We start from the raw sequence: 13,087 nt of genomic DNA, 5'->3' as shown, positions 1-13,087 counted from the left end.
AAACTTGTGCTTTCTCGTTTTAGTCAACTTTGAGGAAAAAAGACCGATTTTTCTATGTCCCTTCTATAACAATTCTCTATGTACTTGATAATTTTATAAATCTTCCCAAGATCACCCCTCAGCCTACTGCACTCCCAGCCTATAAAATCTCTAACTGAAGTCCTCCATTGTAGCCAACATTATGGTCAAGTACAGTTCCCTCCCTAGTAGGATTCCTTACACACTGCTTTAAAAACTTCTCCTGGGTACATAGAACAATTTCACTCATCTAGGCCTCTTATACAAAGGTAACCCAGTCAGTATTGACATTACACTCACCCATTACTACAACCCCATTGCTTTTAGATCCTCCTGCCATTTTTCTACATGTTGTTCTTCCAAATCTCACCAACTAGTTGGAGGCCTATAGCATAATCCCATCAAAGTGATCATTCTTTTTTTTCTTTCTAGCTCTACTCATGTTACTTCCTTTGCTCAGCTCTCCAGGATATCCACAGTACTGCTGTAACAGTGCATCACCTTTTCCTCTTTGGAAATATCTATGTCACACCTGAAAACATGCTACATCCAGGAATACGGAGCTGCTATTCCTGCCCTTTAATTAGTCCTCTTTCATCATCCTTGTGCACAGTCCCATGTAAGACAGTACATGCACATCAATGGCAACCAGCTCTGTTCCTCCTTTAGTATTTATAGCTTCTCAACCATTTCCCATTCCATTTGGCCACTTACCCAGGTGTGATCTGTTCAAAGCTCAGTTCAGAGCTCAACAGAACCAATGGTACCGGAAAAATAACTGGTTTATAAACTATCAAATGTATTTATATGTAATATGTTTTTTTATTATTGTCTTCTTTATCTTATTGTGTTTTTTTGTGCTGCATCGGATCCAGAGTAACTATTATATTGTTCTTTACTCTTGTGTACTGGAAATGACATTAAGCAATCTTGAATTTTGGTTAGCTGAGTGTGTGCCTGAAATCAAGAAATGGAGTTAAGGTTGAACTGTCTGGTTTCAGCCTTTCTGATGCTCAGCTGGCAGAGAATTCAAATAATGCTTATTTACTCTTAAAGAATTATCATTGATAGTGAAGCTAATCTCTTAAATTTTTGAGCTTCCGAATGTTCTAAAGGTGACCAACTAGAACATATAACGACTTCAGAAATTTCATTACAACAGAAATAAATCCAAAAGCCATTTTCATCATTCAGCAACTATTATGGTTCATTTTTCCGTTAATCTGACTTCTATAAGCCATCTTGGGCAAAAGCAATGGAAATGCTGTGCAGCATCAGCCTTCAGTACAAGGAAATAAAGCCACACAGTTTTTTTCTGTACATAAATATCTGGTATTTGGTATATGTTTTCAACTTGGTTAAGAAATCTGTATTTTATGCAATAGAAAACACAAATCACCTTTGTCAAGAAAGCACTAAGCCACTTCATATATCAGAAATCAAGTTCATCTAGCATCTGGTCAAAGGCCAACATTATGCATTCACTCAAAAGTGAGATGGAACCTCCAGCACCACAGAATGCCCATCATTTACAACGAAGTAAACAAATCAAGCAGCCTGAAATTGTTCTGTTTGGGTCTTGGTTGAAAGAAGAGAACAGGCAGACGGCACCACAAGCAAAGTAAACACAATCCAAAACTGCCTAAAGGGTTAATTAGAAATTTGTGCATGCTCCATACAATAACATCTAACATAAATAAAGACCAGTGCATCAAAGGGTAGAAGGAGAGGGAGTAAAAACATCTATTGTTCCTGCCTGTGACTGGCATCTCTGTTGGACAGTTCAGGGTGAGCATGTCAAAATGCAGTTTATGTTCAGCTTTGCAGTCCACTACAGCTAATCTGCAAATGCTGAGCTATCACACAGAATGATAACGTGTACCTGCCTCACAGCTCCTGCTACCTTTAAATATTTGTGATATGCACTCCAAAGTGCCTCTGAGCTTCTCCCCTTCAGAAAAGGAGAAAAACAAACAATATAAAATGTCAATGGTGACACATCTGCTATTCTGTAGCATGCGATGACATTCAATCTGATAACCAAACTTAGTTTAATAGGTAGAAAGCGAGAAAATATGTAAACAGCATAAAATTAAAAGGAAAGTTTAAAAAGGCATGCAAAACTACGTAGTATTAAAGATAATGCTAAGTTTTTTTTATGAACACAATAGCTAAGGAGTTGTAGTGCTCACAACAGACCAAACAAGGGTAAACCTTCAGAAGGCATCAGGCCCCGATGCTGCACTTGGCACAGTACTGAAAACTGGTGCTGACTAACTGGCTGCAGTCAGAAGTTCTCATCTGCTTCAAAAGGACATCATACTAGTACCCAAGAGGAGCAGGGTGAGTTGCCTCAATGACTATTGCCCAGCAGCACTCACATCCACTGTTAAGTGCTTGAAGAGGTTGGTTACAGATAGAATTGACTCCTGCCAGACAAAGGACCTGGATCCACTGCAATTTGTCTACCATCATAATAAATCTACAGCAGATACAAATTCACTGGCTCTCCATTCTGCACTGGAGCGTCTGGACAACAGCGCTCAACACCCTCAACCCCTCAGTACTAATCAACAAGCTTCAAAACCTTGGCCTCTGTACCTCCCTCTGCATCTGGATCCCAAACTTTCTTATCAGGAGCCCAGTCAGTACTGATGTACTGATCTGTAATAAAATCTTCTCCTCATTGACAATCAACACAGGACACTGTTCCCTCTACACTGCAAGGACAGTAAGTGAAGTGCTCCCATACACGTCGCCCACAGCTGGAATTTTCTTTTTAATATAATGTTAATATAATTCGCATTGCCTCAAAAATATCACAGCAATACTGTGATTTTAAATTTGATGTTTCTGAGAAAGTTAAGACTGGTTCTGTTAAGACACCCACTGATATGTTGAACTACATGCTTAGAAATGAAGAATTTGAAGAATTGTCAGTTCTTGTTGCCATCATTCAAACATTACAAGCAAAAGAAAATCTGCAGATGCTAGAAAGGCAGCATCTATTGATTAAAGTACAGTCGACATTTTGGGCCGAATGATAAATGCTGCCTGGCCTGCTGAGTTCCTCCAGCATTTTGTGTGTGTTACTCCTTTGAACATTTCAAGCTTCCAGTGCCGAGTGTGAACATGGATTAAGTCTTATGAATTCAAACAAATGTAAATCCAGAAACAGACCAGAAGTGGAACATTTGTATGATCTAATGAGGAATGAAGAAATACTCAAATGGCGGGCAAAATAATACAACTGCGGCTGACAAGCAAAGGAGAGGGCATACAACAAAGTAAAAATTAGTGGGGAGAGGTTTGGGAAGCTTTTAAAACCCTACCAGAAAGGAACTAAAAGAATCATTAAGAGGGAAAAGATGAATTATGAAAGCAAGCTAGCAAACAATATCAAAGTGTATAGTAAAGGCTTTTTCAAGTATGCAAGTGGATATAGGACCACAAGAATATGAGGCTGGAGAAATAATAATAGGGGACAAAGAGATGGCAGATGAACTGTGTATTTTGCACCAGCAGTGTGCTAGATGTTGAAGGGTACAAGGAAAGAGATGTGAGTATAGTGTTACGTACCCGTGGGTATCTTGTACTTGTCACGTGACAGTGGTGTTGAAGCTATACTGGACTTAAGGTAGTGGTCTTGTGATGGTGGAGTGATGTCATTTTCCTGCCAGTAGAGGTCATGTGACAGGTGTTTTCTTTTAAACAGGGTATAAAAGGAGGACCCCTCCCTGTGAGGAGGAGCAGTTCGTGGCTGGATTTGCCATTTCGACTCCATGCCACTGCGTGGTCCAATATTATGACGCAGTTTGGTTGAAAGATGGAGTTTTATTTAATGCCTAAAGTTTAAAAGGTCATTGCCGGCAGTTTCTTTATAATACTGCCAGTTAAAAATCAGTGGAGAGTGAAGATCGGAGTTCGGGAGCTAAAAGATCGAGGAAAGTCGATTTTGACGGTGAAACAGGTTCGATCTTGTTTGATCCTCATTCGGAAGGAATTCGTTGGCTGTCCCTGTGCTAATCCCCGCGAAATATAGCAGAAAGGGTTTGGGTACAGTTTTGTCAAGGAAAGGTCAGTGCCTTTAAGCCGTTTCATTTTTCATCTTCGTAAATTCTCCAGGGAAAAGTATAGTTCGACTGGGAATCGCAGCAACACGACGTGAAAGAGAATTTAAATCGTCTAAAAAGTCTCTCCTTTAATGGACTGTAAGCATTTTGAACTTTTGCAGTACTACTTTGAAGAACTGTTTAAGCTTTATTGCTTTAAGAACTGTTTAAGCTGCCACACAGCAGCTGATTTCCAGTTACGTTAGTGGTTTGTTTACTTTTTGGGGGTTTGTTTTTCAGTGTTTAATAAATGTTTTATTTGTTATAAAAGCCCCTGCCTCACTTATATATTTATTGTTGCTGAATCCGTAACAATAGTTACTATTACAAGGGAGAAGGTGCTCAAAAAGTTGAAAGATCTAAGGGAATACAAGTCACGCGGGCCAGATGAACTGCACCCTAGGGTTCTGAAAGAGGTAATGGTAGAGATTGTGGAGGTATTAGCAATGATCTTTCAAAAATCATTGTACTCTAGCATGGTACCAGAGGAGTTTAAAATTGCAAATGTCACTTCACTCTTTAAGAAAGGATGAAGGCAGCAGAAAGGAAATTATAGACCAGTTAGCCTGACCGCAGTGGTTGGGAAGATGTTGGAGTCAATCGTTAAGGATGAGGTTATGGAGTACTTGGTGACACAAGACAAGATAGGACAAAGTCAGCATGGCTTCTTTAAGGGAAAATATTGCTTGACGAACCTGTTGGAGTTCTTTGAGGAGATTACAAATAAAGGGGATGCAGTGGATGTTGTATATTTGGACTTTCAAAAGGCCATTGACAAGGTGCTATGAGTGAAGCTGCTTACTAAGTTAAGAGCTCATGGCATTACAGGAAAGTTACTGGCATGGTTAAAGCATTGACTGGTTGGAGGAAGCAAGTAGGAATAAAAGGATCCTATTCTGGTTGGTTGCCAGTGACTAGATGTGTTCCACAGTGGTCTGTATTGAGACTGCTTCTTTTTATGCTGTTTATCAATGATTTAGATTATGGAATAGATGGTTTTGTTGCCAAGTTTGCAGCTGCTATGAAGATTGGAGGAACAGCTAGTGCTGAGGAAACAGGAAGGCTACAGAAGGACATGGACAGATTAGGAGAATGAACTATTTTCTAAACGAGAAGAAAATACAAAATTCCTTGTACAGACCACCCTAAAGGATAACTTGCAGGTAGAGTTGGGGGTGAGGAATGTAAATGCAATTTTAGCATTCATTTCAAGAGTTCTAGAATACAAGAGCAGAGATATGATGCTGAGGCTTTACAAGGTACTGGTGAGGCCTCACCTTGAGTATTGTGAATAATTTTGGTCTCATTTGTTACACTGGAGAGGGTTCAGAGGAGGTTCACAAGGATGATTCCGGGAATGAAAGGATTATCATACGAGGAATGTTTAATGGCTCTGGGTCTGTACTCACTGGAATTTAAAAGGATGAAGGGGGGATCTCATTGAAACCTTTCAAATGTTGAAAGACCTAGACAGAGTAGATGTGGAAAGAATGTTTCCCATGATGGGAGAGTCTAGGGCAAGAGAGCACAGCCTCAGGATAGAGGGGCGTCCATTTAAAACAGAGATGTGGAGAAATATCTTTAACCAGAGGGTGATGAATTTGTGGAATTTATTACCACAAGCAGCTGAGGGGCCAGGTCATTGGGTATATTGAAGGCAGAGCTTGATAGGCTCTTGATTGGACATGGCATCAAAGGTTACGGGGAGAAGGCCAGGAAGCAAGCCTGAGGAGGGGAGTAAAGGATCAGCCATGATTGAATGGTAGAGTGGACTCAATGGGCCAAATGGCCTAATTCTGCTCCTATGTCTTAAGAACTTAGGATTTATAAGTATCTTTCATCTCCATGAAAAATTAATCTGGACAGTGAATTTGTAAAGTTTATGAAATGTAAAAAACTTTATTGTTGTACTCTATTTCATCATACCCTTTAATTAATAAAGTATGTGAGTTTTCAACTTTCATTCTAAATATTCCAAGTATGCACCTTACAAAAAAATTTAAATGCCACACAGCTGTAAAAAAAAATTATCGAGGGAACACTGACACAGGTGTATCTCTAGGATGCGTGCTTAGCCCATCGCTCCACTCTTTAAACTCAGAGCAGCTAAAGCACCATCTATAAATTTCACCAATAACATTTCTGTTAGCAGAATTGCAGATGGCAACAGGAATGAGATGGATCAGCTGGATGAGTGTTGTTGAAACAATAATCTTGCACTCTGTCAGTACGACCAAAGAATTGACTGTGGACTTCAAGAAGGGTAATTTGGGAGCACATGAACCAGTTCTCATTGAGAGGTCAGTGATGGAAAGGGTGAGCAGCTTCAAGTCCCAGGTGTGCTAATCTATCCTGGGCCCAGCACATTGATGCAATCATGAAGGCATGCCAGTGACTTCACTTGATTAAGAGTTTAAGGCAATTTGGTATGTCACCAAAGACTTACAAATTTCTTTTGATGTACTGTGGGAAGCAATGACTGGTTACATCACAGCTGGGAATGGAGCCTCCAATGCAAGATTAGAAGTTGCTGCAGAGGGTTGTAATTCAGCCAACTCCATCGTAGGCACAACCCTCCCCACAACTGATAACATCTTAACGAGGTGGCGCCCCAAAAAGGCTGCATTCATCAGTAAAGACCTTCACTCATCTGGGACATTCTCTGTCACTACCACCAGCAAGGTGGTACAAGAAAGAGGATCAACACACATTAAGAACAGCTTCCTCCTCTTTGTGAACAGTCCATGAATACAACCTGATCATTCACTTTTTACATCACTTGTTTTTTTTTAAAACTTAACTTGTTTGTTGTGACCTACTGCTGCCACAAAACAAGCATCATGACACATATTAGCAGTATTACCAAATAACTGAATATATATTACCCCCAGGCTAAACAAGAACCATATCCAACATTTTCAAGACTACAGATTGAGAACTACAAATAGGTCAGATCTCCACTTTATTGGAAAGATACTCCTATGTAGCAAAGTATTTTTCAGTCAACTAAAACACAGTCGTTATAGTAAACATTGTCAATGGCCGATACCAACAGAGCAATATACAATACTCATCCATGAAAGGTTACCAAGTAGGGTTGATATAAATGTAAAAGTAGGGTTGGTATAAATGTAAAAGTAGGGTTGGTATAAATGACAAACAGAACAATTCTCTGATGTTCCAATAGCTCCACTGAGCTTCAAATTGTTACAAAACATCATGTTGGATCTCATTTAAAATCACTTAATTGCACTGTACTTCCTTGGTAGTGCACTGGGAGTCAGTCTGGATTTTTCATTCATCTCTTTAGTTGTGCTTGTTAACATGGCATTTGACTCAAAAAAGGTACGTTCTACCACAAAGAAACAGCTGCCTCTTGCTTACAAACAGTACAGCAACATACTATCACATTTCAACTGATGTTAGCATTCCAAGGCTAAAAGTTATAGCAATACAATTTAATTAGACTATTTACATAGACTTCTCTCTCCAGATTGTACCCCCAACCCCAAAATGATTTCTGTTCACATGGCCAGGGTATAAATTATTAAACCAGCAATAATAATTGAACAGTGGATGCATTCCAAACTACTGATCATATTCTGGACATTCAGTAACAGCACATTTTCAGAGAAATCAGAGAAGAATCAAACTGCAGATTCAATTACTTCCTCACCTTCAGCCATTTTCTGCTTTTCTTCAATTTGCTGAAATTGTATACGTTTCCCTTCTCAACTTTAAGCTCTGCTGAACACAAAACATAATTGTGTCAGTGACTAAAATTTCACAGAAGTGCTCCAGAAATAGATGGAACGTGGATACTATATCTAAATGGATCCTTCTTAAACAATCCCTTAGAATCAAGGATAATTTATTTCTTGAGGGGTAGATATGTCTGTGCCTAAAGTCTTAACATTAAATGCTAATGCACACTAGTTCCAATGCCAAGGAAGGCCAAAGTAATTGGAAACTTGGCTCTTCAGAACACAAGTGGACATACATGCACATATACACAAACTTGCACAAAACCCCACAATCTTGCATGCATCTTCTTCAACATCCAACTCCTATCCTGTTCTCTCCCCACATCAGGTCCTCCCATTTTCCATTCATCACTTCCTTCCCTCTCAATTACCTAATGCTTCCCCAAGCCAACCTCCCAAACCCTCAAACTGTCAGAAGTTGATTAAAAGAGCTAATCCATCCCCCAGCGGCCTCTACCCACCTGCTTCAAAATAGCTATCCTTAATTGCCTATCACAATTTAGCCCATATATTACACCAGCAGCCACACTACCCAAAGTCTGAGCCCTTTTTAAAGTCTTTTTCCACAAAGCTTTCTTTTTCCTCCCTTTGCAGCAACCTACCCACCACCACAACTAACATAAAACTTTGGAAAATCTTCAGCATTATGCAAATAAAGGAAGTTCTTACAAGCAAACATACAGGAAGAGCCTTCTGGCAACATGCTCAATGAATGCATATCCTTGGTCTGAAAGCACTATTTAACAATGGTATAATGAATTCCATAGGACTTCAGGACTGGACATGTTCTTCTACTGGCAGCATCTGCAATGCTGATGTGATGCCACTAGCAAGAGAACAATGGAAGCAGCAGGTTTTAAGTACAAAGTATTTCATCTCAACTTTACTCTGCATTTCCAATGCACATATTTATTTCCTATGACCAAATTCGCCATAAAATGCTTCTTTACCACCTTTCTATCTGGACTGTTCATTCCATTGTATAAAAATAAAAGCCATTTAACTCTTAATTCTTTGCCAATTATAAGCCAAAATTAATCAAATATCAAGGTTAGCTCATATTGACAACACAGAGAAAAATTACACAATAGCTTTATTGGATGTGTACAAAGTGGTTATTTACTTGCTGCTCCACTGGGATGTAACCTAGGACACCTTTACTCATTTCATCAGATAGTGTGGGAACTAAAACACATGTACATTTGATCCAATGCCTTTTCTTGCTTGAAGTTATGAGCATTTTGGCTCATCCAGACTCAAGATTTTAAAAAAAGAGAAAGTACATAAAAATAATTCAACTACTATATAAAATTGCTTCTTGCACTACAAATTTAATTGGGGAATTAAAATTGAAATAGAAGATTGTAAATCCATTCCCCAGCTATCATTCCCAGAATGTGAGCAGAGAGTGTTTTTAAAACCATCTAGTAGAATTTCATACCAATTGGAAAAAGCAGCTCTTTTAGACTCTCACCTGGATGAAATGCACCATTGATTGAAGGTGGAGTGGTCAGAGTTCTGTTCTGCACTACTTCAGGTTGTTCTCCCAGATCCTCATCAACAGGTTCCTTCTTAATGTGGCTCAGGTTTCCACAACTTGTTTTAGAATGTGAGGGAGCCTCCTCAAGCCCATCATCACTCTCATCACTGCAAGTAGAGAAGAACAATAAGCAAATTTATAGATTGATAAATTTTGATTATTTAAAATGGTAATATTTAAAAAATGGAAATTATCAAAAAGCATACAGGTCTCTAGTCTACTGAGCTACAAGCAAGCAATCAAAAAGCCTAATGCCTGAAGAAAAAAAAATGAAGCACAACCTGACGTTCAAAATTAGTTTGAAACATGTCCTTCCAATATCTGTGTTTTAAGTTACCACTGAGAAATAGGGGAAGACTGCACTGTTTGACAATGTACAGCATCAGATAGTACACATTCTATAACAGTTCACATTACTTGGATAAAGGCCAAAGCTTTCCACTTTTTATTTTCAGTGTTAAGCCGGGGGGAGGGGGAGAATGTTATATTATGATTATATAGCATAATACCATAAACACAGGACAACAATTAAGATTAGACACAGAATAAGGGATTCTTTCATCTTTGCCAGTACTAAAAGCTGAATGAAAACTGTGCAAGGCTAAATGCCTTATGGACTGCAGCAGCTCAAGGTAGGACAGATCACTTCTTTCAAGGGTAGAAAAGAATCACCTTGCAAGCAGTGCTCAAATCCCCAAAAATAAACCCAACATTAAATAAATCCAAACAACTCTATATTGGTCAGCTCTCAGCTACTGTCAGATAGCCCTGTAAAATACCTATTCCTCTGAATTGTATTTTTATGAACTAACCCAAATTTCAAAATACATTGCCCAGATGTGGCTAATCCATAGCTCACTCTCAATAGAATACGGTTCACTACAAAATGAATGAGAACTTTAGTCAGAAAAAATAGTATAAGGCTGATAGCAAAATTTGGATTTTAAGTACAGGCAAGTTAATTACATCATCATTCAAGTAAAATACTGAGAAAGATGCCACAACTGCTTGACCAATCACCGCCTAAACAAGTCCATCACATCTATATACTTACCCACCCCACCCCACCAGGGGTGCAATGGAAACAGAACTGCCGCTGCACTGAAGGACTTTGGAACCCTGCAAAGAACACCCACAGACAATCTGATGACCGTCCACATGAGCTACAGAATATCCACTGTTTGGCCTACCATAAAGCTCACCATAATCAACATCTTAAAGGGTCTCTAGGCTTCTCTACCAGAAATCACTAAGACTGGATTGATGATGATGATGATGATGACTAGATCCAGTAGTTAATTAATCACAAAGTGATCTTGGACTTAAAACACTACCACGCCAGAAAAAAATAGGAAAACATCTACTAGGAATCTGATGGACAACAAAGAAAAACATAAAACAGGCAATGGGTGCCAAGATCAGACATTCAGTAATAAACTGGGGGGAAAAAATCACAATATGCCTGGATTCTTCAAGATCATTTATGACTCAAAAACTACTGTATTAACTACTGTATTACTGTATTTATTAATGAGAAAACCTCAATGCTCCTTGGACAGAGCACAAAGTATTCCTCAACCAAGTCTGTCTTTTGACACAAGTATCTATAATTTTCTTCCATGGTGTACTGTGTACTGCAATCTCAGTCCAAAGGAAGAGCACGATGAGGCCAAATAGTGGAAAATCAAGCCCTATGGGGCTGAAGGGAAGAATCTCAACTTAAGTTATAAACTAAGGCAGAGAAGAACTTATGAATTGCTGCCAGATGCTCATCTCCTTCATTTAAGAGGACATTGATCAGCTGGGTCAATCAACCAAGGATTGGCAGATGGAGTTTAATTTAGATACATGCAAGTACAAGACAAACAAGGGTAGTAAATCATAAACACCAGAGATTTTGTAGATACTGGAAGTACAGAATAATATACAAAGAATGCTAGAGGAAATCAGCAGGTCATGCAGTGTCTATGGAGAGGAATAAAGAGAAATATAGTGGTAATTGGGGATAGTATAGTCAGGGGAATAGTTTAAGTTCTCCATCGCAGGGTTAGACCATCCCGAAGGTTGTGTTGCCTGCCTGGTGCCCAGGTTCAGAAGATCTTATCTGACCTGCAGAGGAATTTGCAATGGGAGGAGAAAGATCCAGTTGTCATGGTCCATGTGGGTACCAACAACATAGGTAGAACGAAGAAAGAGTTTCTGCTGAGGGAATTTGAGCAGCTTAGGACTAAATTAAAAAGGAGAACCAAAAAGGTGGTAATCTCTGGATTACTACCCAAGCCACATGCAAATTGGCACAATGTCAAGAAGATTAGAGCGATAAATGCATGGTTCAAGGATTGGTGTGAGAGAAGTAGACTTGAATTTATGGGAAACTGGGATCAGCATTGGGGCAAGCTCCGCCTAAACTGTGACAGTACCTGGATCCTGGCAAATCACATAACTAGGGTTGTAGACAGGGCTTTAAACTAAACTAGACAACAGGATGACCCGCTGGGGCATCCTTTGAGAGAAGGGTAGAGCAGTCTGATGTGACCAGAATGAACATTAAATTTTCCTGAATGCCATTGATATCGCTTTGCTATGGAAATTGAAGAAGAAAACCTCAGTTTATTAAAGAACGACACGTAGCAAGGCAAATATAGCTCCTCCTCATTTAACACAGGACACTTGATGGCATCATTTCTGCTGGATCTGCCACCCTTGTGCCTCTCGTTGTTATTCTGGAGACATAGTCCTTTTGTCTGCCATCTCTTCATCTCTTCTGCTGTTTATTCTTTGTCTCTGATCTTGGAGACGTGCATTTCTCTGCTCCTTTGTCGCTTCCTCTCTTCTCCTCCTGTGCCTGCTTTTGTCATTTTGGAGACGTGCATCCCTCGCCTCCTCTGTCTCTTCTCTCATCTTTTTTGTCCTGACTCTTTGATCCTGGAGTCGTGAGGCCTTGGCTTCATCTGATTCTTGTTCTCTCCCTCTCCTTGCCACTTCCCGACATCATCTCTTGACCATAATGTGTGCCTTCTCTTTCCACGCGGCATAATTAGGCTGACCATATTTTTTTTTTAACCCTAATGCTGGATAGAAGATACGAAGCAGTAACACCAAAGCCTCCAGGATGCTGATTATTCTTGATGATGTGGTTGGCGCTCACCTAAATGGACGTGATATAGTCACCGCTGTCCTTTGACTGCAGCAAGGGGTTTGATGGGTGTCTCAAAGTACGTCATTACGATAAGATTTAATTATCTCTTATTGACGGATGGCTGTTAGATCTGTCCCAATCCTGCACATGCTGATGGTGATCAGCAGAATGTGACCGCTTGAAATAGAGCTGCCCTGCCCTTTTGCTCTGGTTGGTGTCACTGCTGTGAACATCGCGAGTCGCTGCTGAGGCTGGCCGTGCACGTGTCGTGGTGTCCATCATGGCTGATATCGGCTCTCGGGTGAAAGTTGATTTTGGCGAGTGAGCAATTTTATACGAATATATAGCCCTGAACTTCACTTGCATTCTGTAAGTTAGCGCATTTTAAGCTGATTTAGCCAAAAATAGTGCCTGTAATGCACCATTTGCACTAATTGGAGGTCACAAACAAACAGAGCATAAGTTTTAATAATGTGTAGATAGATAGCAGAGGGGTGGGTTCAACAGATTGGAG

At 39.7% G+C, this 13,087-nt stretch overlaps 1 protein-coding gene across 2 annotated transcripts in view; it reads right to left on the bottom strand.

Moving 5' to 3' along the window:
- The window catches only part of ino80 (INO80 complex ATPase subunit), a 233,907-nt gene that overhangs the window by 179,066 nt on the left and 41,754 nt on the right, over positions 1 to 13,087 (bottom strand). Inside the window, exons 3-4 of one of the 2 annotated variants that reach the window (XM_073040376.1) lie at positions 9,369 to 9,541; positions 7,807 to 7,877 (exon numbers count right to left, since the gene is read on the bottom strand). In XM_073040376.1, coding sequence (XP_072896477.1) covers positions 7,807 to 7,877; positions 9,369 to 9,541 — 244 coding nt within the window. The remainder of the gene's footprint in view (positions 1 to 7,806; positions 7,878 to 9,368; positions 9,542 to 13,087) is intronic. The other variant, XM_073040377.1, reaches the window with a different exon arrangement.

This window comes from Hemitrygon akajei, chromosome 3, assembly GCF_048418815.1.
Source record: "Hemitrygon akajei chromosome 3, sHemAka1.3, whole genome shotgun sequence".
Lineage (NCBI taxonomy): Eukaryota > Metazoa > Chordata > Chondrichthyes > Myliobatiformes > Dasyatidae > Hemitrygon > Hemitrygon akajei.
Note: the sequence above shows the minus strand (reverse complement) of the source record. Positions and strands in the feature narration are given on the sequence as shown.